Source organism: Peromyscus leucopus, chromosome 5 (genome assembly GCF_004664715.2).
Source record: "Peromyscus leucopus breed LL Stock chromosome 5, UCI_PerLeu_2.1, whole genome shotgun sequence".
Classification (NCBI taxonomy): domain Eukaryota; kingdom Metazoa; phylum Chordata; class Mammalia; order Rodentia; family Cricetidae; genus Peromyscus; species Peromyscus leucopus.
Genome location: NC_051067.1, coordinates 30,148,292 through 30,173,220, shown reverse-complemented (window position 1 = coordinate 30,173,220; position 24,929 = coordinate 30,148,292). Strand labels below are relative to the sequence as shown.

The following is a 24,929-nucleotide window of genomic DNA, read 5'->3' as shown; positions in this document are numbered from 1 at the left end:
CAAAGGCACACCACGTATGTGGTACCTTTGTGGGCTTTTTGTTTTCTGAGACAGGACTCACTATATTGTTCAAGCTGGTCTTAAACTCATTATGGAGTACAAGCTAGCCTCAGACCTTCAATCCTCCTGACTCAGCCTCCTAGGTAATGGGATTCCAGGCATGTGCCACCATGTCTGGCAACATGTGGTATTTTTTTTGTGTGTGTGTCTTGTTTTTGTTTTTTAAATAGTGGTCTTTTAAAATCATGCCCTAAGATGGCCTCTCTGTTTTATTTATAGGACACAGCACTAAGCAAGAACCAGTAGTGCTGTGTTGAGCATTCAAAATGCAACCAGACATGTCCTTGGACAACATCAAGATGGCATCCAGTGACCTGCTGGAGAGAAAAGATCTCGACAGTGGAGGCTTTGGGAAGGTGTCCTTGTGTTTCCACAGAAGTCATGGATTTGTCATCCTGAAAAAGGTGTACACAGGGCCCAACCGTGCTGAGTGAGTCGGGAACAGACATGGGTAGGCCCTACCTAGCCGCCTACAGAAAGTAGTTGCCGCCACTATGCGGCTAAGCACGTGGAGTTTTAAATGAGGTTCATCTGCTGGGAGACTTGACACACTGCCATGTGAGGGGTGACCATAACTCTTACTGTTGTTTTGGGTGAGGACGTTGGGGTCAATGGAAAGATATTAGTGCTTGAGAAATGTATGGGGAAGACATCACTAAAGCAGAAACCTGGGTAACAAGGGAGCCAGAAAACAGGGCCATGGGTGAAAACACCTAACCTGAAATACAAAACAAAGGACAGTACAAAACAAAGTCCCAGCAACCTTGTAAAAGGCAGTCAATGGAGGGCTTCTCCCCTCCTCAGACCAGCTTTGAGAATTGTGCCTTTTTTTGTTGTATTCTTCAGGCCAGGTCTGTGCTGCACTTTTTATTAATTTATTGATTTGAGTGTTGTGAGCACCCAACTACCAGTTCCTAAGACGGGGCTGGAGGGGGCATATAGGTGAGAAAAAGCCTCTGCTTTCTGGGACCTGACTGCCTGGAGGAGACAGAACAGACCCGACTGTGACAGTTGTCTGCAGTCTGACACACGGCAGGACAGTGGGGCTTCTTAGGAACCTGGGTAGAAGGTTTTGCCCTGCCCTGCTCAGCATATTGCCTTTCCTGCCCACAGTTACAATGAGGCTCTCTTGGAGGAGGGGAAGATGATGCACAGACTGAGACACAGTCGAGTCGTGAAGCTGCTGGGCATCATCTTAGAAGAAGGGAATTACTCGCTGGTGATGGAGTTCATGGAGAAGGGCAACCTGATGCATGTGCTGAAGGCCGAGGTCAGTGGCACTCACAGCAGTCTGTGCTGACAGTCAGATCTGGCTGCTTGTGGGGGTTCCTTTGTCGCTTTCTGGTTGGGAATTTTGTTCCGTGATTTGGACTCTCTTTTTCTTTCTTTTTTGTTTTATTTGTTTGTTTGTTGGGGTTTTTGTGATTGTTGTTTTGAGACAGGGTCTCTCTGTTACGTACTCTGGCTGTTGTGGAACTCAATATATAGACCAGGCTGGCCTTGAACTCACAGAGATCCACCTGGCTCTGCCTCCCAAATGCTAGGATTAAATGTGTGTGCCACCACATCTAGTTTAGTTGGGACTTTGTAAAGTTAGTCCCTCTTATATCTGTGCCTCTCCCCTCCTTGGAGGTTGTCTTCTCCCCCACCCCTCAAGGCCCCTGGTAATTCTCTGTGTCTCCACTGCAAGGTCACTCTCTACTGTACTTCCTAGCCTTTCTCTAATCCTGTCCTCTGCCGAAGAATCGTCTTCTTCTTACATGTAGTCAGTGTAAGTGATAACGAATTTGGGTTGATTGATGAAAACTTGTATGTTATAAACAATAGATAGTGATTAAGAAAAGTGTGTACACTGTTGTTGACTGTAAGAAAAGGTGGAATGTTAGTGACTGTACTTTTAGACCATTTAAGAAGTTACTATGTTAAATCTAGAATATAAACCACAGCACTATAAAATTTAAGAACAGGAAAAAATGGAACTCATGAAAACTAGATAAGTTCTAAAGTTTCTGTACCTATTAGGAGCTAAGTCTTGTTCTTGTGCTAGTTCTCCAGGAGCCCATAGCTGATACAACACAGGCAAGTGCAAGAGGTGGACAAGGCAAGTGAGCAGATGATGTGATGGTTTTTGATAGGCACATAGTCACCTGCTGCGAAACATAGGCAAGGAGCCCACCCCAACCTTAACTAAGTGGGAAAGGACAAGTTGAAGAAGACAACTAGAGAGGAAGCGTTCCAGGCACAGAGAATGCCATGTGTGAAGGAGTCAGAGGATGCCAATTTGTGGAACTGCCAGTCAACGGCTTTGGCCAGCACACAGATTGCATGTAAGGGGCTGAAGCATTTGGCTGCCTTTGTAGCAAATATTTACCCTCTTTCCATCTCCCTACACCTTACAACTGCCAAATCAGATCTCTCAGAAATATGAACACCCGTGGGAAGGGTAAAAGATGATATGCATGGCATTGTAGTTTGACCAGATGGTTCTCTTCCTCCAACCCAGGTAAGATCAGCCATGTGACAGAAATAGGCATTTTGATCCAGTGATACATCATCTATGATGGAAGACATTCTGTGGGCTCAGCCAATGAGAATCTTCACAGGATAGGCCCCAGGAAAAGTCTAGGACCTAGAGAAGCAAGAAGAGGTTGGGTTGGGGGACAATCATACTTGCTAACAAGGCTTTCCTGAAAGTATGCCAATGAAGAGAGGAATAGATCTCTGCTGCTATTTTTAGTTAATCAATTAATTTTTGTAAACAAGGTCGATAGCAATGCTGCTCTCAAACGTTCAGGCTGAAGTGATCCTTTTGCCTCAGCCTCCTCAGTATCAGACTCTAGGTGTGTTCCACCACACCCAGCCTTCTACTGTCTTTTATATTGTGGTGGTCAAGCTCTTGATGCCGTGGTTAAGTTACAGCATGATGTGGATAAAGATGGTGTCCTAGCTTGAGTTTCTGTTGCTGTGAAGAGGCACCACGACCACAGCCACTGTTGTAAAGGAAAACATTTAATTAGGGCTGGCTTACAGTTTCAGAGGTTTAGTCCATCCATTATTGTCATGGCGAGAAGCATGGCAGCATGAAGGCAGACATGGTGCTGGAGAAGGAGCTGAGAGCTCTACATCTTGCTTCTGCAGGCAGCAGAAGGAAACTGTGCCACACTGGGCGTAGCTTGAGCCTATGAGACCTCAAAGCCTGCCTCCACAGTGACACACTTCCTCCAATAGGCTACACCTACTCCAATAAGGCTACACCTCCTAATAGTGTGAGTCCCAATGGGCCATCCATTCAAGCACATGAGTCTATGGGGTCCCTACCTATTTAAACCACCACAGATGGTGTGAAGACTGTGATTTGGTGTGACTTGAAAATCTAAGTTCCATCACCTTGACCTTTTCCTGTGAACCAGTAACAAACACACATTGACTTTTAGGAATCATTCTTTTGTAAGCTGGTTCTTATATTGAGAAAAACTGAAATTTACTACTAAATAGAAACATGCATTTTTTTAAAATAATATCATTGAAGTTGATATAAATAGAGTATAATTTTAAGAGTGACCTGAGTTTCTTTCTACAAAGATCTAAGGTGTCTGCTGCCAGGTCACACAAAAAAAACAAAAAACAAAACAAAACAAAACAAAAAAACCCAAAACCGATGGACCCCAGCATAGTTTTAGAATCGTGCGTGTGGCAGAGATGCTTATGTAGCTGTCAGCAGTGTGAACGTATTTCCCTATACTTATTTTCTCTTAGTGTCATTTCACATTCCTGTTTCCCTGGCATTATTATATTTAATGTAAATAACAATGTCATATCACATGAATATGCCATGGAGATGTTTGTGGATTTTGCTGTTCATTCAGATAATCTAGACATCATTTTAGAGGCCATCTTTGTAGTAGTGGTAGAAATAGAAATAATAGTAATAATAATAGATGTCATTGTTTGCAATGAACTTGATTTCATGTTCTTTTAAACATGAGGTTTTTATTACATAAGGTACTAGACATAAAGGATCGTAGAGTGGATACAAATCAAGCAGTCTCAGGATATTCTTTTATAAATTATTTATTTTTAAAAATTAAAATGTTGCCAGGCGATGGTGGCGCACGCCTTTAATCCCAGTACTTGGGAGGCAGAGGCAGGCGGATCTCTGTGAGTTCGAGGCCAGCCTGGTCTCCAAAGCGAGTTCCAGGAAAGGCACAAAGCTACAAAGAGAAACCCTGTCTCGAAAAACATAAAATAAAATGTAATTACATCATTTTCCTCATTCCCTTTCCTCCCTTCAGTACCTCTCATGTACTCCCCCAATTCCCCTCAATTGCTTTCTCTCTAATTCATGGCTTCTTTTTCCTTGTCTTTTATTTTATTTATTTTTTAATACATTCCAACCTCCGTTTCCCCACTCCCTCCTTTCTACCAAGCTCCCTTCCCCCTGTCCACTTTTCCTCCCTTTCTCTCCACAAGAGGGCAGGCCTCCCAAGGATATCAACCAAATTTGGCTTAGCAAGTTACAGTAAGACTAGGCACCTCCCTCTATTAAGGCTGGACAAGGCACCCCAGTATTTTTATTTGCATCCAGATTGGCATAGAATTGTTTTATTTTTTGCACTGAATAAAATATAGCATTAATACCCTGTAAGCCCTGGAATGGAATCTTTCTTGAAAGGGGCTTGTTTCCCAGGGACAGCAGTGCTGCAGACCCCCTGATGGGAGAAGCCTGCTTACACAAACCTTGGGCTCACATCCCACCATCTTGGATGGAGTGGTTGCTCTTACCTATTAGATTATTTCTCCATTTCATAGACTTAATGTGTTGTTTCAGATCAGTGTCCCGCTTTCTGTAAAAGGAAGAATAATTGTGGAGACCATTGAAGGAATGTGCTACTTACATGACAAACGTGTGATACACAAGGACCTGAAGCCTGAAAATATCCTTGTTGACCGTGACTTTCATATCAAGGTAATCCACAACCTAGACTTTGAGAAGGTTGGGTAATTATGGTTTGAATTTTCCACTGGAAATCCATTCCTGTAGGTGATCATGATCAAGGAGGACCTAGCTCAGCGTTGAGCAGGCTGGTACTGCTGTAAGGCTGCCATGATATGAAAGGGCAGGTGTGGCTTGATTGGCTCGGGAGATAACTAAGGATGCAGTGGTAATAGAGTCTCATCCCTGGTTCCTGGGTTTTGTTTCCCTCTGGTTAGACTGGGACATGGAAGCAATCAAGGGTTGCTGTCTTCATTCTGGAAGGGACTGTCTGCTCATCATTTTCCCCGGGAACTCTAATGACTGAGACTTCTCCATCCTGGAGATAAAGGGAGTATGGAAGTGTGTGGAGCATATTCTTAGAATTCAGAAATGGCTGAAGAGTTATAGCAGGAGTCAATAGCCATTTTGGCCTCAGAATTCTCCACTTTATATAGCTAGGGGTGTGGTTCAGATAATCTAACACATCCGAAGTTTGGGGCTCAGTCTGGCACCCCAGAGCAAAGACCTCTGCTTTGACATCTTGTTTATTTTCTTGTTTATTTCTATTTTCATTTAAAAAATCAATTTCCTTTTGAAAGCTCTTTTTGTTAAACAGTAAGAAAAGGGACACCCATCTTTCAAGGGCTACATTTAGCTAAGGGAAACAGCAGCACATTAATCTTAGCAGCGAGAATGCGAGCTGGAGACCTGAAATGGGAATAGATAACTCAGGTTCAGAGTCCTGGGTATCATCCCAGAGCCACCCCAACAAGAAACAAGAAGAACCTGAAAACATGTAGCACTGGGGAAAAACCAGGACCTGCCTGTAAGATCCACAGCAGACACTGTTCGTGTCTTAGTCGGCCATTAGTCCCAGTGTCTTTTAAGACTGTTCATTCTTTCAATTAACAGCTTACCCTTTATGTTCTGGGTTAAAACCTGTGAATAGCAGGTAAGCACATGCTCTAGCTCCTCCTCAAATGCTTCTTAGAGACAGAAGGGGAACTTCCCCTTGGATTCTTCCGGTACTCTCCTGCTCTGCCATTTCAACCTGTCACTTCCTTGTTTGCTCTGTGTCTAACTTCTCTGCCTTTACGTGTGTTTCGATTTCTTTCTCCCCATCCTATTTTCTCTTAGGTTCAGGCTGCCAACTCAAAACAAATAGTAGCAACAGTCTCACCCTCTGGGTGGCTTTGGGATGCTTGGAAACATAGCCATGGTCCTCTGGATGCTACTGGGCACATAGAAGGTGTTAACACAGCCACGGTCCTCTGGATGCTACTGGGCACATAGATAGAAGGTGTGGTAACCAGTCTCCATCTTCCCCAGAAAAACAAAAACAAAAAATATGCAAAGTCAATGAGAAATTAGCACAAACACAGTTTTGTTGTCTTGTCCCCAGTCTTTTTATTGCTTAAAAATTAGATGTGAAGGGCCCAGCAAGGTGGCTTAGCTAATAAAGGTACTTGATGCTGAGCCTGAAGACCTGAGTTCAAAGCTTGGTGAACGGAGAGAAGGGATTTCTGAAAGTTGTCCTCTGACTTGTACACACACATATCTTGGCATATGTGGCTCCCCCATAAATACATAAATGTTAAAAAAAAAAAAAACTTTGGAAAAAATATAATTGAGATGCCAGAATTTTCCATGAACACTCCAAGTTTGTATGAGAGTCTATTGAGAGGTAATTATTCTAGATAGACCCAGTATAACTAGAAAATTGTGACACACGTGTACTGGATAGTCCTCAAATTTGATTTCATAAATACCGAGCTTCATTTACTTGTAGCCTTCATGCAGTAAGTTCTGTTGGCCCCACCTCTTTTGCAGATAGCGGATCTTGGTGTGGCTTCCTTTAAGACTTGGAGCAAACTAACTAAGGAGGAACACAACAAGCAGAGGGATGTGAACAGCACCTCCAAGAGAAATGGGGGCACCCTCTCCTACATGGCACCCGAACACCTGAATGACATCAACGCAAAGCCCACGGAGAAGTCAGACGTGTACAGTTTTGGCATTGTACTTTGGGCAATATTTGCAAATAAGGAGCCCTACGAGAGTAAGACATTTATCGATGTCGGGTTTTGATAGAAATCAAAACTGTTACATACGGGTTGGTGAGATGGCTCAGTGTGTAAAAGCATTTACCACCAACCCTGACAGCGTGAGTTCAGTCCAAGCTCCAGGACTTAGATGGAGAAGGAGAGAACTGACTTCCAAAAGTTGTCCTCTGACTTCTATACATGCACTGTGGCGTGTAGATATATCTCCTCTCTATCCCTCTTCCTCTCTTCTTCTCTCCCTCCCTCCCTCCCTCCCTCCCTCCATCTCTGTCTCTCTCTCTCTTTAATACACACACACACACACACACACACACACACACTAAATTCTTGAAATGTAATAATTTTTTTAAACTTTCACATGAAATAGTGGCCTTTAGTGAATTCTGTTAAAAGTCTATGACTATTCATTTAATTGCTTTCTATAGTATCCCACATCTGATTTATTCACTGCTGTGTCTTTAGCAGACACACACACACTCACACACACACACACACACACACACACGCACACGCACACGCACACGCACACGCACGCATGCACACACTATGCGTGGATGTACTCAGAAGACTTTTGTTGAACTAGTCATCTCAGTTTAGGATAAACTCATCAGTTGGATAGATACCTTTATAAGATAGCTTAGCTTGGGAGTTGCTGTAAAACTCCAGGGTTCTTCCTGGAATAAGGACGGCCTTTCATACTACCAGGTATACACCCCATGCTTTGACTGTATTTGTGAATGAGCCTTTTTCTTTACCTGTTGTGGGCAGTCCAGTCAGTTGGGAATGTAAAGATGAGTGAGTGATTGTTTGTTTAGGGGAACAGTCATCCTTGGGTTTGGTCAAGCATGAAAAGGAATGGCTCCTTTCTGTGAATCCTTCCTGATTATCAACACCAGCAGATCAGGGATCCTCATCTCTGCTGATGCTCTTAAACCTCAGTCCCTGACCATGACCAAGATAGCCACTAGCGTGTTAGACCAACACATGTACCTCAGGAACCTCCGAAGCAGCACACCCAAACAAGCTTCCAGGTTTATCCCCACTCTCTCAGGCTCCCTGTGCTCACCACCCATACTGAGTTGCACAATAAGCAACTTTAGCATCAACTGAGACTCACCCTTGTCCCCGTCTCCCACAGCCAATAAAACCTCAGAACCTGAATTCAGCAGCTAGGGATAGAGCTCCATGTTAAAGCGCTTGTCTAGCATGTGTGGGGTCCTGGGTTCAAGCCCTCGAACTGCCAGAAAAACAAATATGAATTCTATGAACATCTCCCTGTCCCCACTGGCCTTTTTAGTTCAGACCCTCCTTATTTCTGCTGCAGGATCTTTGAGCTTTTCACCATCATAAAACAGCCAGGATGGTTGGTCGTCATCTTAAAAGGCAGACGGGACAGGGTGAAGAGATGGTTCAGTGGTTAAGGGTACTAGCTACTCTTCCAGAGGACTTAGCTTTGATTTCTGGCACCCACATGGCTGCTCACAACTGTCTGTAATTCCAGTACCAGGGTATCTGACACCCTCTTCTGGCCCCATAGGCATTGCATACATGTGATGCACAGACATAGTGCAGGCAAAACACCCATACACATAAAATAAAAATCAAGGAAATACAAAGTTTGGAAGGTAGAGGGGACCACCTTGCCTATTTAAAATCCTTCAAAGACTCCCATAGCCCTTGGGTTCCTCAGTGTAAAGTGTGAGGCCCTTTGTGGTTCCGCCTTGACTACTCTCTCCACCTTTCTCTCTGCCTCTCCCTCATCTCCGTGTGCCCACTTACCCTGGGCACAGGTCACTGATGCATTATGATTTCTGTCATTGCCATACTATCAGTTTCCTGCCGTCCTAGCTAGGAAGCCCCCTCAGGAGTCCTCCTTCCTGCTTCTTTACCTTGAAAACTCCTCATGTTCTGGACTCAGGAAAATCTTCTCTGACCTTCTTCTCCACATGATTGTGTTACCCCTCATACTTGCACTAGAGTATCAATCTTCGGTGTTTATTTTAAGTCACTCGCATTAAACTGAGCTTCTTAAATCCCAGGCCATCCCTTTTTGTCTCTGTGTTGAACTCTGGGGAATGCCCTGGCTTTACCCATGCATTATGTTTGTTCTGTGAAAAAGTAGCTTTGTTTTTAATTTTGTCTCTCATCTACCAAAGTCAAAACCTCATCTGTCATCTCAACAGTAGACTGTGTTAACTCCTTGTCACAAGGCTCTTGCTCTATGGAGTGAGACAGCCATGGGAAAAGCATACACTAGGTAGGGACAGAATGGCAGTATTGCCCAGGTCCCGTCATCTTTCTGCTTGGGAGTAGATTGGGACTGAGAGCCCCAACTGAAGCTCGTCCCTCTTTGCAGATGCCATCTGTCCTGAGCAGCTCTTGATCTGTGTAAACTCTGGAAACAGGCCAAAGGTGGAAGACATCATTGAGCATTGCCCAAGGCAGGTCATCAGCCTCATGGAGCGGTGTTGGCAAACAGACCCAGAAGACCGGCCAACCTTTCCTGGTAAGAGTGGGTTGTGTGCCTGTTTAGGATGCATCTCACATGCTGACACTCTTCAGTAAGGTGACACCGGTAGTTTAGTTACTTCTCCTGTTGCTGTGACAAAATACAGGACAAGCAACTTGAGCAAAGTGTTTATTTTGGCTTAGTTCAAGAGTACAGTCTACCATGGCAGGAGGGCATGGAAGCAAGTGGGAGGAGGCTGGCCACATCGCATCTAGAGTCAGGAAGGAGAGAGAGAAAGACGTTGACAGTCACTTGGCTTTCTTCTTGTGTTCGGTGCAAGGTCCCAGCCCATGGGATAGCACTGCCCACATTCAGGATGGGTCTTCCCTGCTTAATACCCTCACTGGCACACCTAGAACTGTTTCCTAGAGTCACCTAGAAGGGTGACCCTAAATCCAGTCAAGCTGACAATGAACATCAGTCATCACAGGTAGGAATATGCTTTGAGTACCACTTCACATGTGGCTTCAGACTGGCTCCACCCAGTTCGAGCATCTTGTCACTGAAAAGGTGCTACCCTTCCCCAAAGCACGGGCTTCTTCATTTTCTTCTTCAGTTTTGGGGATGAGCATTCTTACTGTTTTGAAGTGCATGTAATGCTTTCCATATTAGCTGTTGTAAGTATACAGTCCAGTGGTGTGAAGTCCATTCCTGTTTTTCAGCAACTTTTACTACCACCCATCTCCAGGACTCCTCGATCCAGAGTACAAGTCTGTACTCAGGAAGCGTTACTCCACGTCCCTTTTTCTCTTTTCCAGCCTTAGCAGTCACAGATTCTATTGAATTTGACTGCCCTAAGTATCTCATATGAGCAAAAATCACACAGTACTTCTGTCCATATCTGTCTTGTTTTACTGAGTATAATGTCTCTAAGGTTTATCCATGGTGTAGAATGTGCCAGAATTTCCTTTCTATTGCTGAATAATATTCCATTCTGTAGATAGATAGTTGTGTATTCATCTGTTGGTAAACACTGGACCTTACTATTTCTAGCGTCTTTCACCTAATTTTCCTCCCCTTGGTTCGAATCTTCTTGGTATAGTATCTTCTTAGAAATGGATTCTGCCATTTAGGTTGGCCCTGGAATTGAGGGAAATGAAGGAGATGTGGTGTTTGGCCCACTTTTGCACCTGCCTCATCCCCTAGATTACCTAGGAGTGTGTGAATTGCCAAGCAGAGGAGCAGAGAATACAGTAGAAGGCAGTTGGGAATACAGAGCATCATGCTATTGTATTTCTGTGAGAAAACAACTGGAGTCGCACCCTCTGCTACTGTGTAGCCCAGGCTGGCCTCCAATTCAGAGATCCCCTGCCTCTGCCTCTGCCTTCCGTTGCTGCCATTAAAGGTGTGCACCACCACACCTGGCTAGAGCCCCACCTCTTAAAGATCCCACAACTCCTGACAGTGCTGCGGACTGAAGACCAGGGCACACACTGGGGGTCATTCAAGATGCAAACTGTAGCATTTTCCTGCCTCTAGGTAGGTTCTTGAACTTGTTTTAGAATTCTAGTTTGATTCATCTGTAGTGTTTTTCTCTGCATGGTCTTCATGGACATTCTAGGCATTATATTACCCATATGTCATTCATCACGTGGTTTATTTTTCCAGTTTGCCATTTTAGCACCTTGAGTGAAGCTTTACTTTCTTTACTTTCTCCTTCAGCATTTCCCCTTTATACATGTAGGATACAGGAGACAGTGTTGTGGATTTGCTTCAGTCTTCATAGATAAAGAAACTTAAAAAGAAAGCCTTTTGGTTTTATTTTCCATTGTTTGGATTGCCATGTGTCATTTTTCTGATACTACACATATTTACACTTCTGACACTATACAGGCTATCATGAAATTCCACATATAAGGGCGTAGTCTCACATGACTATCACCCACATTGAACACATAGGATACCCACGCTGCTGCCCAGCTAACCACAAGTTTGGGCGTGTATACCCCCTCTCAGGTTTGGTAATAGAAAGATTCATCTGGCTCAAGAAATCTTACACTTAGGTCTGTGTTGTAGAGTATTAGATTCAGAAACAACCAGATAGAAGAAGTATATAGATAGGCAGTGGGTTCGGGTGGGGGCTGCTGAGCCTTCAGACCCTCTGCAAGAGTGCCTCCCACTCAGCCCCTCTTTTCTTTACCTACCCAGAAACTCTTGGGACCCCAGCATTTATGGGTCTGTGTACGAGTTTTATTACATGGACACAGGTCAAGCAAATCATTGGTCATTAGTGACCGAACTTAATCTCTAGTTCCTCTCCCCAGGGGCCACAGGGTGCTGCCAAGCATTTTAGCTCTAATCAGTGGCTTGGCTTTTCTAGCAACCATCCCCTGTCCTGAGGCTATCTACTCCCCCTGCTTCTGCCCAAATGATACCATTATTACAATAGGAGACTCAGGGATTTTAAGAGCTGCCTACCATGAACCAAGCAGGACAATGGCCATTTCCCTTGTGTTTCTGTGGTTATTTTAAGTATTTTGTCTTTGCCTTTCAGATTAGTTATTTGTCTTAGTGTGAATTTTTGTTTCTTTGTGCTGGAGTTTGCTCAGTTTCCTGAATGCACAGGTTTTTCCTTGTACCATCTTTCAGAGTCTTTCAAGTGTTTCTTCATTTGAGTGCATTTTCAGCTCTACCTCCTTCCTTTTGTCTTCTGGAGTTCCAGTGACATACATACCAGATGTTGGTTGTGTACCACAGGTCTCTGATACTGTACTCTGGTTTCTGATGAACTTTCCCTCTTCTTCAGATTGGGCTGCTCACTGCTTATCCTCTGCCCCTTCCACTTCACTTTAAACCCTTACTGAGCTTTTTGTTTTGTGTTTTCAACTCTAAGATTTATATCTGTTTATGTTGTGTGCACCATGTAAATCTAGGCTGTCCACAGAGTCTGTGGGAATAGGGTGAAATCACAGTTATTTTCTGTAGTGTTAGCTGGTTAGTAGAGTGATCATTGACCAAAGGTTTTGTGTGCTAGTAGGTTGCCCCATGCTTAGTCCTCTGGCTAGAAAGCACAGGCTTTTGTCATTGTTTTGTTACTGCTATTGTCTGTGCTTGATGATATTGCTGGGTTGCTAGCTTTTCAGCTCGACTATGGGAGATATGAAGCAAAGAGAAAACACACTGAACTTACTGCCATGTGTTATCACAGACCCTGAGGTCCATGCGACACTGTCTGCCTTTCTTTCTCCCAGGGTATCCATATGTTTGTTATGTATATAATATCTAGGATGTTTTATTGTACTTAGCAGGAAAAATATGGCTAGTCCGTTTTCCTAGAACTGAAGATTTCCTGTTTTCTTTTGTTAAGATGGGGCCTCACTCTGTAGTGTAGGCTAACTTGGAACTCACTTTGTAGCTTAGCCTGAACTTGAACTTGTGACCGTCCTTCTGTCTCAGCCTTGCAAGTTCTGGGATTACATGCATAATTCACCGTGTCCAGAACCACCCCCATCCCCACCCCCACTCTAGTAGCTCTAGCTTTTTAGTGTCAGAGAGACAGAAAACGTGGAGTTCAGTCATCCTTATTCACTTGGAGATTACCTCACATAACAGAACTTTGTGCTGTGGCCAGAGCAAGGCACACTGTTCTGCTGGAGCCAGGGATTGCAAGTGTTAGCCCTATTCTTTCTACCTGGCACTGAGCTCTGGTCTCTTCATCAAAGTCACTGATTTGGAACTGCAAATTTTATTTCATTGCTTTGTCTACACACTACGGTAAGTGACTTAAAAATAGTAGATTATTAATATTTAACTTTTCTAATTAAGAAATTTAGGGGTCTGGGAAGATGGCCTTGTTGGTAAACTGTCTTGCATGCAGGAGGACCTGAGTTTGATTGCCACATAAAAAAGCCGGACTGTGATAAGTACTTGTAATTCCACTGCTGGGGAGGAGGAGACAGGCAGATCCTGCAGCTCATTGGCCAGCCAGACTATCCTTGGCAAGGTCTATCTAGGCTAGCAAGAGAGCCTGTCCCAAAAATCAAGGTGGATTGCAGCTGAGGAATAGCTAAGGTCATCTCTTTGGTCCTCCACACACACTCACACACACGTTAGCATACACACACTCATACACAAACATGTTCTCTTGTGCGTGCACACACACACACCAGATAAGAAATTTAAAGGACTGTTTTTTCATACAGGCATTGAAGAAGAATTTAGGCCTTTTTACTTAAGTCAATTTGAAGAATATGTAGAAGAGGATGTGGCAAGTTTAAAGGTGAGTGATTATAGCAAGTGCCCAGAACAGCAGTGTACAAATATGCATTATCAAGAATGGATACAGAAGCAGTGTAATTTGTTACTGAGATTTGAAGTAAGCTAGCGTGGGGAACACAGGAAACAAAATTAGAAATTGTATGAACTGTTATGTTGGCAGTTGGGCCCATTTCTCCATTGAAATGTGTGAAGTGAGAGGGAAATATATGTACAAAATACAAAGACACCCACCACTGAAGAGACTGGAAGTTATTAATTACAAGTGGGTCAGTCATTCTGAGGAATTTATTAAAATAAAAAAAAAATCCTGGGGATATGGCTTAGTGATAGATGATGCGTGAGACTTTGAGTTCTGTTGCCAGCACCACAAAACAAGTAACCACACATGAAAAGGGGGAAGGGGCACCAAACAGGAAGAAAACAGAGCGAATCTATGGAGACACACAAAGGAACAAAACCGCTAACCCACAGGCTAACGCTGAGAGGGTCAGAGAAGCAGGCAGACAGTGGTGGGAGCAGAACCACACACACACACGCTGACAAGAAGAGCTAGTTCCTCCGTGTTCTGCAGCTTTGTGCTAAGTTCTCAATAGCAACAGCATCTCAGGCTGCAGTGAGGGGTTTGGTGTCTGGAGTAAGAGAGGTTTAAAGTCCAGTTTCCAGCCAGCCAGCTAAGAGGAACAGAAGCCTGCATACACATCTGTGTACACACACACACACACACACCTTAGTTATCACTGTGCTGCCATAACTATCTTCGGATCATACACCCATAGATGTGGAAAGGAAACATCAATAAATAAACCAAGCAAGCAAACTGATTTTTAAGGAAGGAAGGAAGTAGGTGGGTAGGAGGTAGGTAGGTAGATGAGAAACTAGCAAGTGTTTACAGACTTTGGAGAGATACTTACACTGTAAAAGAAACATAATAATCAAGGTAGATACTAAGTCAAAGAAGGATTACCTCATACTTGATAATGACAAAAAGGTTCAGTTCACAGGAAGGTAACAGTAGCTTTCAATATGGACATACCTGTAGTAACATGCCCTTAAATGCACAAACCAAAATAGACAAATCCTCAGCCATGCTTAGAGATAGTAATACATCCCTTTTTCATTGATACAGCAAACAAATCCAAACAATGAGTAAGAATTTAGACTGTTCAAAACTCACATTTTTTAACACACTTGGCCCAATGCAAACATACAAATTGCTGTATCAAATAATGTCCAAATAACTACTGTCTTAGTTTTATTTTCTTAATGTGATAAAATACCCTGACAAAAGCGACTTAAAGGAGAAAAGGTTTATTTGGCTCACAATTCGAGGGTACAGTCCATTACAACAAGGTCAAAGTAGTGGAAACTTGAAGCAGCTAGTCACTTTATAATCCACAGTCAAGAGCAGAGAGCAATTAATTCATACACCCATACTAGTATCCTGCTTGCTTTTTCCATTCTCTAGGATCCTCTGCCAGGGAGTAGTGCCACCCACATTGGGCCGGTCTTCTTAGTAATCAAAATAATCCCCCAGAGACTTGTCCATAGGCCACTCTAATATAGATAGTCCTCTACTGAGACTCTCTTCCCAGGTGATTTTAGAGGATGTAAAGTTGACAATTAAAATTAACCATCACACTTACCTTTAAATACTTTGCAAAAAAAAAAAAACACAGAACATTTTAAAATTAACATGTATAAACATTTTAAATGATTGATTATAATATGGAACTGGAGAAGTGGCTCAGTGATTAAGAGCTGTGACTGCTTCTCCAGAGGACTCAAATGCACAGGACCCAGAGGAATCTTACAATCAGAAAGACAAGCTGCTGCTGTATTAAATCATAGACAGAGGCAAGATGTAGTAGCACAAACTCAGACAGAGTCAAGTAGACCTCTGAGTTTGAGGCCAGCCAAGTCTATATAATGGAACTCGGTTTCAAAAACAGCCATAAAAACAAACAAGCAACAATAAAAATGCAGAGACAAAATACTGAAGTCAACAAATCACCAAAGAGAATGCTCAGACAGCGACTGCATCAGAAAAGTAACCCTACCAGTAACCAGGAATCAGCATACCAGGTGATACAGAGTGTCTACAGATGGGCAAACATGGAGAAACTTTTCAAAAACATGAGAGAAAGGCAAGTAAATGCTGGCATATGGTTATGGATTGAAAGAAGCATATAATCCAATAAAGCTGTTAGTGTTCTTAATGTCATTGATGTATAGAGCACAATACTAATGGAAAAAGCCCACCCAAATTCTCTAGTAAACTCAACAAGCTGAAGTTGGTCTGAGGGAAAAAGAAACACAACATTCTCACCCCAGGAAACTGATGAAGTAGCTAAAATAATGTTTTTGAACAAGAATCATAAGAAGAAGAAATGCCATGTCACTGACCAGCAAATTTCAAAACTGTATCTGGTATCACAAAAAAACAAATTGAATCACTTATAATTTTTTTATCCCTAAAATTACCATTTTTGAATGATTGGTAATAGTAAGTGTTGGTAAATACAGACATCCCAATTGGTGAAATTTTTGAACAATAAATTACCTATCAGGCATTGTAAAAACCTGTCCTCATGTGTGTTCAAAGTGTTAGGAAACTAACTGTCCATGTGTGCATACTCACAGCCTTAGGAGCCCATCCTAGCATACACATTCAGACACGTAATTGCAAAAGTTGCTTATACTTTAGTTAACAAGTAAAAACTTAGAAACAATGCAAATGTCTTAAGTAGATGCCCCAAATCATGACGGATCCAAACCCAAACAGCCAATATTGAGAAGAGGTGAAAATAAAATGTAATTGCACAGAAGGACCTTCAAGTCTTGTTAGTGAAAACACAAAGTCACAGAACAGCACTATTGTGAGTCCCTTCATATCAGATAGTGTGTGTGTATTTGCATGCTTTGGAATGTGCATGCCAGTGCCTAGAGGGAGAAAAAGGCTGCATGTCCCACTCTGAATAAGAATTCCCTCTAGAGAGCAGGGCAGAGGGCTGGAGGGAACGGTACACAGGATGGAAAAGGGAAATCACTTTTACAAAATGTTAAAATTGCACGAAACTGCTGGACATGATAACACAGACCTTTAATCCCAGCACTTAGGAAGCAGATGCAGGTGGATCTCTGAGTCTGAGGCCAGCCTGATCTATGGAAGTGAGTTCTAAAACAACCTATGACTACATAGTGAGACCCTGACTCAAACAAAGCAAAACATAAAGCTGCATTTCATATAAATAAAAGCAGTATTTAAAATGCTGCAAGATGTGGACATACTAATGTGCTGTGGCATTCCTTCCCAAATCATGCACTGTTTTTTTTTGGTTTTTTTTTTTTGGTTTTTTTTTTTTTTCCAGCAAATGGTTTTTGAACCACTTACTGATGTGAGCATTCTGTTAAGAACAAAATACAAATGGGAGTAGGAAAAAAATCTTAAAGTTAGAAATGTGTTAAGCTTGTTCCTTTGGTGGGCTTCTGAAAAGTCTGATTTCCTACATTTTCTTATTTTCTTTAATGAAAATGGTACTTACATACGGAAGAATATTTTCTCTCATCCTTCCACACCCCGACCTGAGGGTCGAGCTCAGGGCCTCATGCATGCTAGGCAAGTACTGTATAACTGAACTGTATCTCCACCTCTGTTTTCTATTTATTGTGATAAAATCAACTTTTTTTTAAAAAAACCATTTTTAAGTTCAGGATTGCATATCTATCACCACTTTCCATTTCTAGAATTTTATCATCCCAAACTCTGCTTACTAACTAATTAGTCTTTATTTCTTCTTCCCCACAACAGTCTTCATTTTCGGTCTCTGAATTTGCCTGTTCTAGGTATCCCACACGGATAAAACCCTACAGTGTTTATCCATTTGTAGAAGCACTTTGTTTACCATGTCATTCATGTTGTTGCTGAATAATGTCCCACTGTGTGGCTGATGCCACACTTGTCTGTGCGGTCATCTGCTGATAGAGTCAGAGTTCCTCGCCGTGAGCTCTTGTTGAATGATGCTGTGGAAACATTGGTGTACAGGCCTTGGTTCTGCTCATGTGCTTTCAGTTCCCCGGGATATTTACTGAGAAATGGGATGGCTAGGCCACACAGGTATCTTGTTTCACTATTTAGGAGCCTTCCAACCATTATCCATGGCATCTGAACCACCTCACGTTCTGCACCAGCAGTGTACAAGAGTTCAGTTGCCATAGCCTGACAAACACATGCCGTTTTTATGTTGTTCTTCTTTTTTAGCCATTCTGTTCAACAGGAAGTGGCATTTCTTGGTGGTTGAGCATCTTTCCTGTGCTAATGCTTATTCCCATTAAATATCTTCTTTGAAGAAATGTCAATTCAATTTTTTCCGCTTTGGGGTCTTTGTCTATTGTTTTTGTTTTTTGACAGTGTCAAACCAAATAGCCAAAACACATCACCAACTCATGACCCACCTGACTCCACCCCACATGCTGGGGTTATAGACATGTCCCACCACCGTGCCTAGCTAAAATAATGTTGTGCTTGGGATCCATCCAGGACTTGACACGTGCTGGGCAGTAGTCTACCATTGCATCATATCCCAGCCCTCCAATTGCTGGTTTCTAAGTTGAGTTATTGGTAGAGGTGGAGATGGTGGTGGTAGTTATTGTGGTTGTTGAGTTGTGTGTGTGTGTGTGTGTGTGTGTGTGTATGTGTGTGTATGTGTGTGTATGTGTGTGTGTGTGAAGTATATATCCTGAATGTTTATCTCTTATCAAATATATCAAATTTACAAATATTTTCCCATTCTGTGGGTTGCCTTTTCGCTCTTCAGATGGTTTCTTTTGATGCATCTAATTTTGATGTGGTGAAAGTTTGATTTGATTGCATGGGGATTATTAGCTGTGCTCTTGGCATCATTGTCAGGAAATAGTTGCAAGAACCAGCATCACGACCATTTCCTCCTATACTTCCTTCTAAGAATTTTGAGTTTCAGCTCTTGAATTCGGGTCATTGATGTATTTTGAGTTCCTTTTTGTCTATGGTAAGGGTCCATCTTCATTCTGTATATATGTTATGTCCAGTTTTCCCCTCTGAAAACCCCAGGGCACCCTGGTCAAACATCAGTTAACCATGGAGTGGGAGTGCTCATTTGATCTGTGTGTCTGTTTTATGTAATTGTCAACGTTTTGATCTCTATAGCTTTGTGGTAACTTGAAATTAGGAAATATAAGTCCTCCAGTTAACTATGTTAATTTGACATATCATTTTATGTATTGGGGAAAATGTTAAATTTGTGGGGGAAAAAGTTACTGCTTATTAAATTTATATAAAATGTCTTCATAGTGTGAAGAGCTTGGTTCTTTTCAGAATAATTTTCTGCTTATTACTAAAGTCTGTGTGTATCTTCTCAATTATAGAAACAGTATCCAGATCAAAGTGCAGTTTTGAAGAGAATGTATTCTCTCCAAAACGATTGTGTGCCCTTACCTCCAAGCAGGTCAAATTCAGGTAATGTCCCCATTTATTCATTTGCTTTCTCAGTCATTCATTTTAGCCTCTAAAATACTCTGAAAACCATATGGAAACTGGAAGAAAATGTAAGATCAAACAGCTGCCTTAAAAGAATTCTTGCATACTCTAGAATCTAGTTATGTAGTATATGGAGGTGCTTTTTTTTTTATTACGACAAAAGCAAAGACATCATGTGAGATACCAAGGTCACTGTCATCTGATCTGGAGCAAATTACCTAATCTCTTCCAAACCTCATCTGGTCATAGATATGATGGCCTACACTCCCACAAGCTTTATATGTACTTCATTAAATAATCATATATATATATATATATAAAATCTCTCACATGTGCGCGCGTGTGTGTGCATGTGTGTGTGTGCCTGCATGCCTGAGTCTATGCACTACATATGGGCAGTGCCCATGTTGGCCAAGAGAGGGCATCAGATCCCCTGGAACTGGAGTTATAGGTTGTTGTGAGCTACCTGACATGGGTCCTGAGCTGAGAACTGAACCTAAGTGCTCAGCAAGAACAGGAGGTTCCCTAAACCACTAAGCCATCCCTCCACCCTTTCTATAGGCTTTTAAAGAAAAAGAACAATAAGATGTGCACAGGACATAGCTGCTCCTTTTTTAGACCCCACATGGTTCCAAGGTTGACAGTCACCGTCTTATCCTCTTCTGCCTCAGCCATCCCTGCAAAACTCTGTTTAGTTGCTTGTGATAATTCCCATGTTTTTCCCTGACAGCGAGGGTTCCTGCTGATCATATATTAAACCTGTAGAAAGCAGATGATTATATGCTTTTCATGATTCTTATTTTCAGCATGTCACTCCAGGACAGGTTCATGAAAATGTTCAAGTTTCTATTTTGGTTTTTATATTGATCATTTCTTCTCTGCTGCAGAACAGCCCGGTTCGCTGCACAGCTCCCAGGGACTCCCGATGGGGCCCGTGGAGGAGTCCTGGTTTTCTTCCTCTCCAGAGCCGCCACAGGAAGAGATTGAGCGCAGTGTACAGGCTAAACTCCAAGAGGAAGCCAGTTACCATGCTTTTGGAGCATTCACAGAGAAGCAGGAGAAAGCGCAGCCCAGGCGGAATGTGGCTTACAGCATAGAGGAGGAGAGGAAACGAAGGGTCTCCCATGACCCCTTTGCGCAGCAGAGACCTCATGAGAATGATCAGAGTGCAGACATCAAAGGTCTTTCTGATCCCAGCAGAGTCAGATATGGCAATGCGGCACACCAGCCATCAGGGCCGGCCAGCCAAACACAAGTGCCGCTGTGGAACAACGGAGTATATACTCAGCATGGGTTTGGAACCGCAGGTGCAGGCGTTTGGTATGGGCCAAATCCAAGCCAAATGTCTAAGACTCCGGTACCCGAGAGCAACCTGCCGGGAAGCACACCCACTGTTCCATTCATCTCCCTGCCACAATCAGGTAAATGAATTTTTAACAGTTCCTGTCTTGTCTTGTCTTTTTCCCCCGAAACTGAAGCCACCAACGTTGTCATCAATTCTAAGTTATTGATGGGACAAAGAGTGAGTTCCTTAGAGCCTCCAGCCGGCAGGGGCAGCCTTCCACATTGAAATGGTCTCAATCAGACCATGTGGTCTGCAATTGGATTTGGATTAGAGACCCTTATAACTGATAGGCATCTCTCTTCAGCCTGTGGGAGATACCAGCTTCTCCAATAAATGAAAAATATTTTCTTATGTTCTTTTGTTTTGCTTCTTGTCTTCTGAGGGTAAGAAGGAAGTCTTAGGTATTTTTGTTTCTTGTTTAAGATATAGGCTACAGTTTGTGGTAAGAAAAGTATTTTTCACCTTCCATAGCTCTCTCTTGTGAAATCCAGGCTAGTTGATATAGTTTTCAATACTCTAGCATGGAAGTAATGTAGTATCCATCATTATTACCAAATAATGTTCCCATGATACCTTCCCTTACCCAGATGTCATCCATCAGCAATAACTGTACTGTGTCCTAGGGACCCAAGGATCAGCAGTGTAGAGGAAGCTTTGAGAACCAGAACTTTCTGAGCTGGCTGTGTAGCTCAGTGGAACAGAACTGGCCTAGCAAGCATGAGGCCCTGTGTTCCTTGATACAAAACAATTTGTCTTTCAAAATGACAGATTCCCCAAAGTATTCTGCCTTTTCTGTAGGTTTTCTTGTAAGCTCTTGTAAGCACATTATTGGACAAGGTATTCAGCAGGATCTATACCATACATATACTCATGAGTGGGATGTCTTTTGTTTCCCTTGCCTTTGTAGCTAAAATGTTTTGTATCACCATTGTATTTTCTTCGTTCATGTGATTAATTCAATGAAAATGTCTAGAGTGCTCCCTGCTTCTTACCTGGCTGCTGGAGAACTGTAACATGAACAGGCAGCCTGGGCTCCTCCCTCACGCAGCTTTGAATCGGCACGGGGGAAAGCAGTCATCACCAATATTTAATAGGTCATTTTCTGGCCCAGTCTCCATATGAGTAGCCCAGTCTTACTAGTTGGCTCCAAGAGTCCTCCCTCTGTCTGTCTTGCCAACAGTAGACCTTCTTAATGATGCTGAGTTTTTGCCAGTAACCAGGGAATCTCAGTTCACGGTCAGTCATGGAATTACTATACCCTGAGGAGGATCTCACAGATGTGGTTCTTCTGCTTGCTTCTCTGATAAGATAGACCTAACAAATGTGAACTTTCTAACTCTAACTGCCATAATAGGAGGGTGTGTCTACCAGTAAGTGGGAAAGGAGAATAAAGTAGCACTTGGGTTGCTATTATTTTGAGTAATGCTGCTGTCAGCTTGGATGTAGAAGTCTCAGTCTGTCTCTCTCTATGGGTATTTGGGAGAGAGAGAATGTGTGTGTGTGTGTGTGTGTGTGTGTGTGTGTGTGTGTGTGTGTGTGTGTGTGTGTGTACATAACCTAGAAATGGAATTACTGAATCATACAGTAATTCTATCTTTAATTTTTGAGAAACTGCATGCTGTCTTCCACTTTGGTTATACCATTTTCATTCCCAGTAATGCATAGGTGCTTCATTTTTTCACAGTCTTGCCAACACTGATGTCTTTCTTTTAATGGTAGGCATCATAATGGTTGTGAAATCAAATAGCCACATTGTAAAGAACTGACTGTTAAGGGTGCCATAGGATAAGCAGTTGAACATCCATATAAAGCCCTGCACAACTTTACATGCCGTATATTTTTCTTTTGCGTTCAGTCTCATGCATTTACCTATATCTTTTTCTCTATTCAGATGAGTCCATAAAATATACTATATGCAATAGTTCTGCTGTTCAGATTGGAAACTTCAATTATATGGATCTTGGAGCGAGTTCACAACTACCAGACAACCTGTGCAGAGAAGAGCCAGCTTTCAAGCACCAAGCCATCTTTGGTAAAATGCTTGTTAAGGACCAGTGTTGGGCTGAGCTGCAGCTATTGCAGATTGTTTGTCTAGCATGCATGAGGCCTTGAACTCAGTGCCCAGCACAATGTCTTATGACTTGAACACTTCTTGACCATTTTTACTTGTTGAGAGGAACATAATCGAACCTTAAATTTTCTTTCAAGATTATCTCTGAAAGTTATTCTGAGTTTCCTCAATAATTCTTTTAGATATATAATTACTTGTATGACTGTTTTTTCTGCTTGCACTATATTCGTGCCTGGTGCCCAGAGAGGTCAGAAGAATGTATCAGATCCTTTGGAATAGGAGTTAGGGATAGTTGTGAGCTGTCTGGATGCTGGGCACTGACCCAAGCGAGAATAACCAGTGCTCTTAACTGCTGAGCGATCTACTCTAGCCCTTACTTGGTAATTTTTAATCCTTTGTTAATCTATTTTTTTAACACAGGGATAATCACAGTATCTAATTGGTAGTGGTGGTGTGAAGCTTATACTACTCAATGTGTATTGAAAATGTAGGACACTAACTGTGAATATTACACTTGTCATCATCATCCATGATCCTGTTCAAACGTGGAGAAATGGCTCCCTCGGCTCTGCAGCAAAGGGATTCTGTAAAATACAGAAGGCCATGCTGTCCATAGCACTGTGTGATAAGAACAGGAGCTCTCATAGGTGTCCATGGCTTTCTGCCATGAGACAGTGATGCATGCCTGTGATCACATCACCAGGGTGGCTGAAGTGGGAAGATAGTGAGTCCCAGGTCAGCCTGGCTATAGCAAGACCCTGTCTCAAAAAGGAACTGCAGTTCAGCCTTCTGATTAACTGTGGGGGTTGGGAGTTTGGGTTGTTTTGTTTGTTTTGTTCTATGAAGGGGCTTGTAGTAGGCAAGGTTCTGCTTGCCCTGAGGCCTCTCCATCCTTGGAGTGCAGAAGCAGCCACAGATAGTCTGCACATGGATGAGGGTAGATATGGTCCCCAAAACTGTTCACAAAAGGCAGGAACCAGACTAGGCCCACAGGCTGCATACTTTGCCAATCGCTGAACTACTGCACTGGAAGAGTGACCTTTAAAATGCCCGAGAGATGGATTCTTAGCTTTTGAGGAACTGAAGTTACCTTTGTGACTCTCCTGACACCCAGGCCTCCTCTCTAGAGAGACTGGGAATTTTCAGTTATTGAGGCTCTTAGACTACTGCCAGAATCGACAGACTGCACTGTGGTGCTGATGACAGAGAGGGGGATGAGGGGCTTCGTTTGTCCCTCACGTTCAGCCTTCTGAGCCTTCTGACTGTGATGATGACTTCTCCCTTTTCTTTTGCTTTCTTTTCTATTATTATTATTATTATTATTGGATTTTTTGAAACAGAGTTTCTCTGTGTAGTTTTTTGCCTTTCCTGGAACTCACTTTGTAGACCAGGCTGGCCCGGAACTCACAGAGATCCTCCTACCTCTGCCTCCCAAGTGCTGGGATTAAAGGCGTGTGCCCAGTTTTTTTTGTTTTTTGTTTTTTTGTTTTTTTGGTTGTTGTTGTTTCCCGAGACAGGGATTTGCTGTGTAACAGGCCTAGCTGTCCTAGAACTTTGTAGACCAGGCTGGCCTTGAACTCACAGAGATCCACCTGCCTCTGCCTCCTGGGTGCTGGGATTAAAGTCATGTACCACCATGCCTTGCATTCTTTTTTTTTTTTTTTCTTGAGACAGAGTCTATCTCCTCTGTCTGTCTGCCTGTCCACCCCTCCCTCTCTCTCTCTCTCCCTCCCCAACACCTGCCTCTGCCTCCCAGGTACCAGGATTAAAGGCTTGTGCCACCATACTGAGCCATATCTTATTTTCAGGTGTTTCCTTTACTTATTTTTATGAAAGTCTAAGATGATAGAGCTAGTAACAAGAGAAAGGCCATGTGTATATAAAATGAAGGGTCAACAGTTAGATGAAGGGAGAGAAAACCTTAAAAGGTGTATGTACCTCATCTGTTGAGAGATAGAGAAGACATTGTAATTAAATGAGGGTGACACTTGGTCTCAGTGTCCTTATTAAGAGGAAAGTGAACTGTCTAGAGATGGGTGGCCTTGGCCTGTGGCCATGTGAAAGTTGACAATGTCCCAAAGAAACAACGCCCTCCCCATTACATGTAGTTAGTCTTAACCAGAACAGGCTGCAGGTGCGAGCTGAATAGAACAGCCATGTAGGGGATTGGTTCGTG

At 42.7% G+C, this 24,929-nt stretch overlaps 1 protein-coding gene across 3 annotated transcripts in view; it reads left to right on the top strand.

Moving 5' to 3' along the window:
- Ripk1 (receptor interacting serine/threonine kinase 1) overlaps positions 1-24,929 on the top strand; it is a 33,185-nt gene that overhangs the window by 6,731 nt on the left and 1,525 nt on the right. For all 3 annotated transcript variants that reach the window (XM_028881299.2, XM_028881317.2, XM_028881322.2), the window contains exons 2-10: positions 280-490; positions 1,174-1,330; positions 4,889-5,026; positions 6,866-7,094; positions 9,455-9,604; positions 13,750-13,826; positions 19,226-19,316; positions 20,225-20,758; positions 22,574-22,714. In XM_028881299.2, the coding sequence (XP_028737132.1) occupies positions 327-490; positions 1,174-1,330; positions 4,889-5,026; positions 6,866-7,094; positions 9,455-9,604; positions 13,750-13,826; positions 19,226-19,316; positions 20,225-20,758; positions 22,574-22,714 (1,681 nt within the window). In that variant the 5' untranslated portion in view covers positions 280-326. The remainder of the gene's footprint in view (positions 1-279; positions 491-1,173; positions 1,331-4,888; positions 5,027-6,865; positions 7,095-9,454; positions 9,605-13,749; positions 13,827-19,225; positions 19,317-20,224; positions 20,759-22,573; positions 22,715-24,929) is intronic.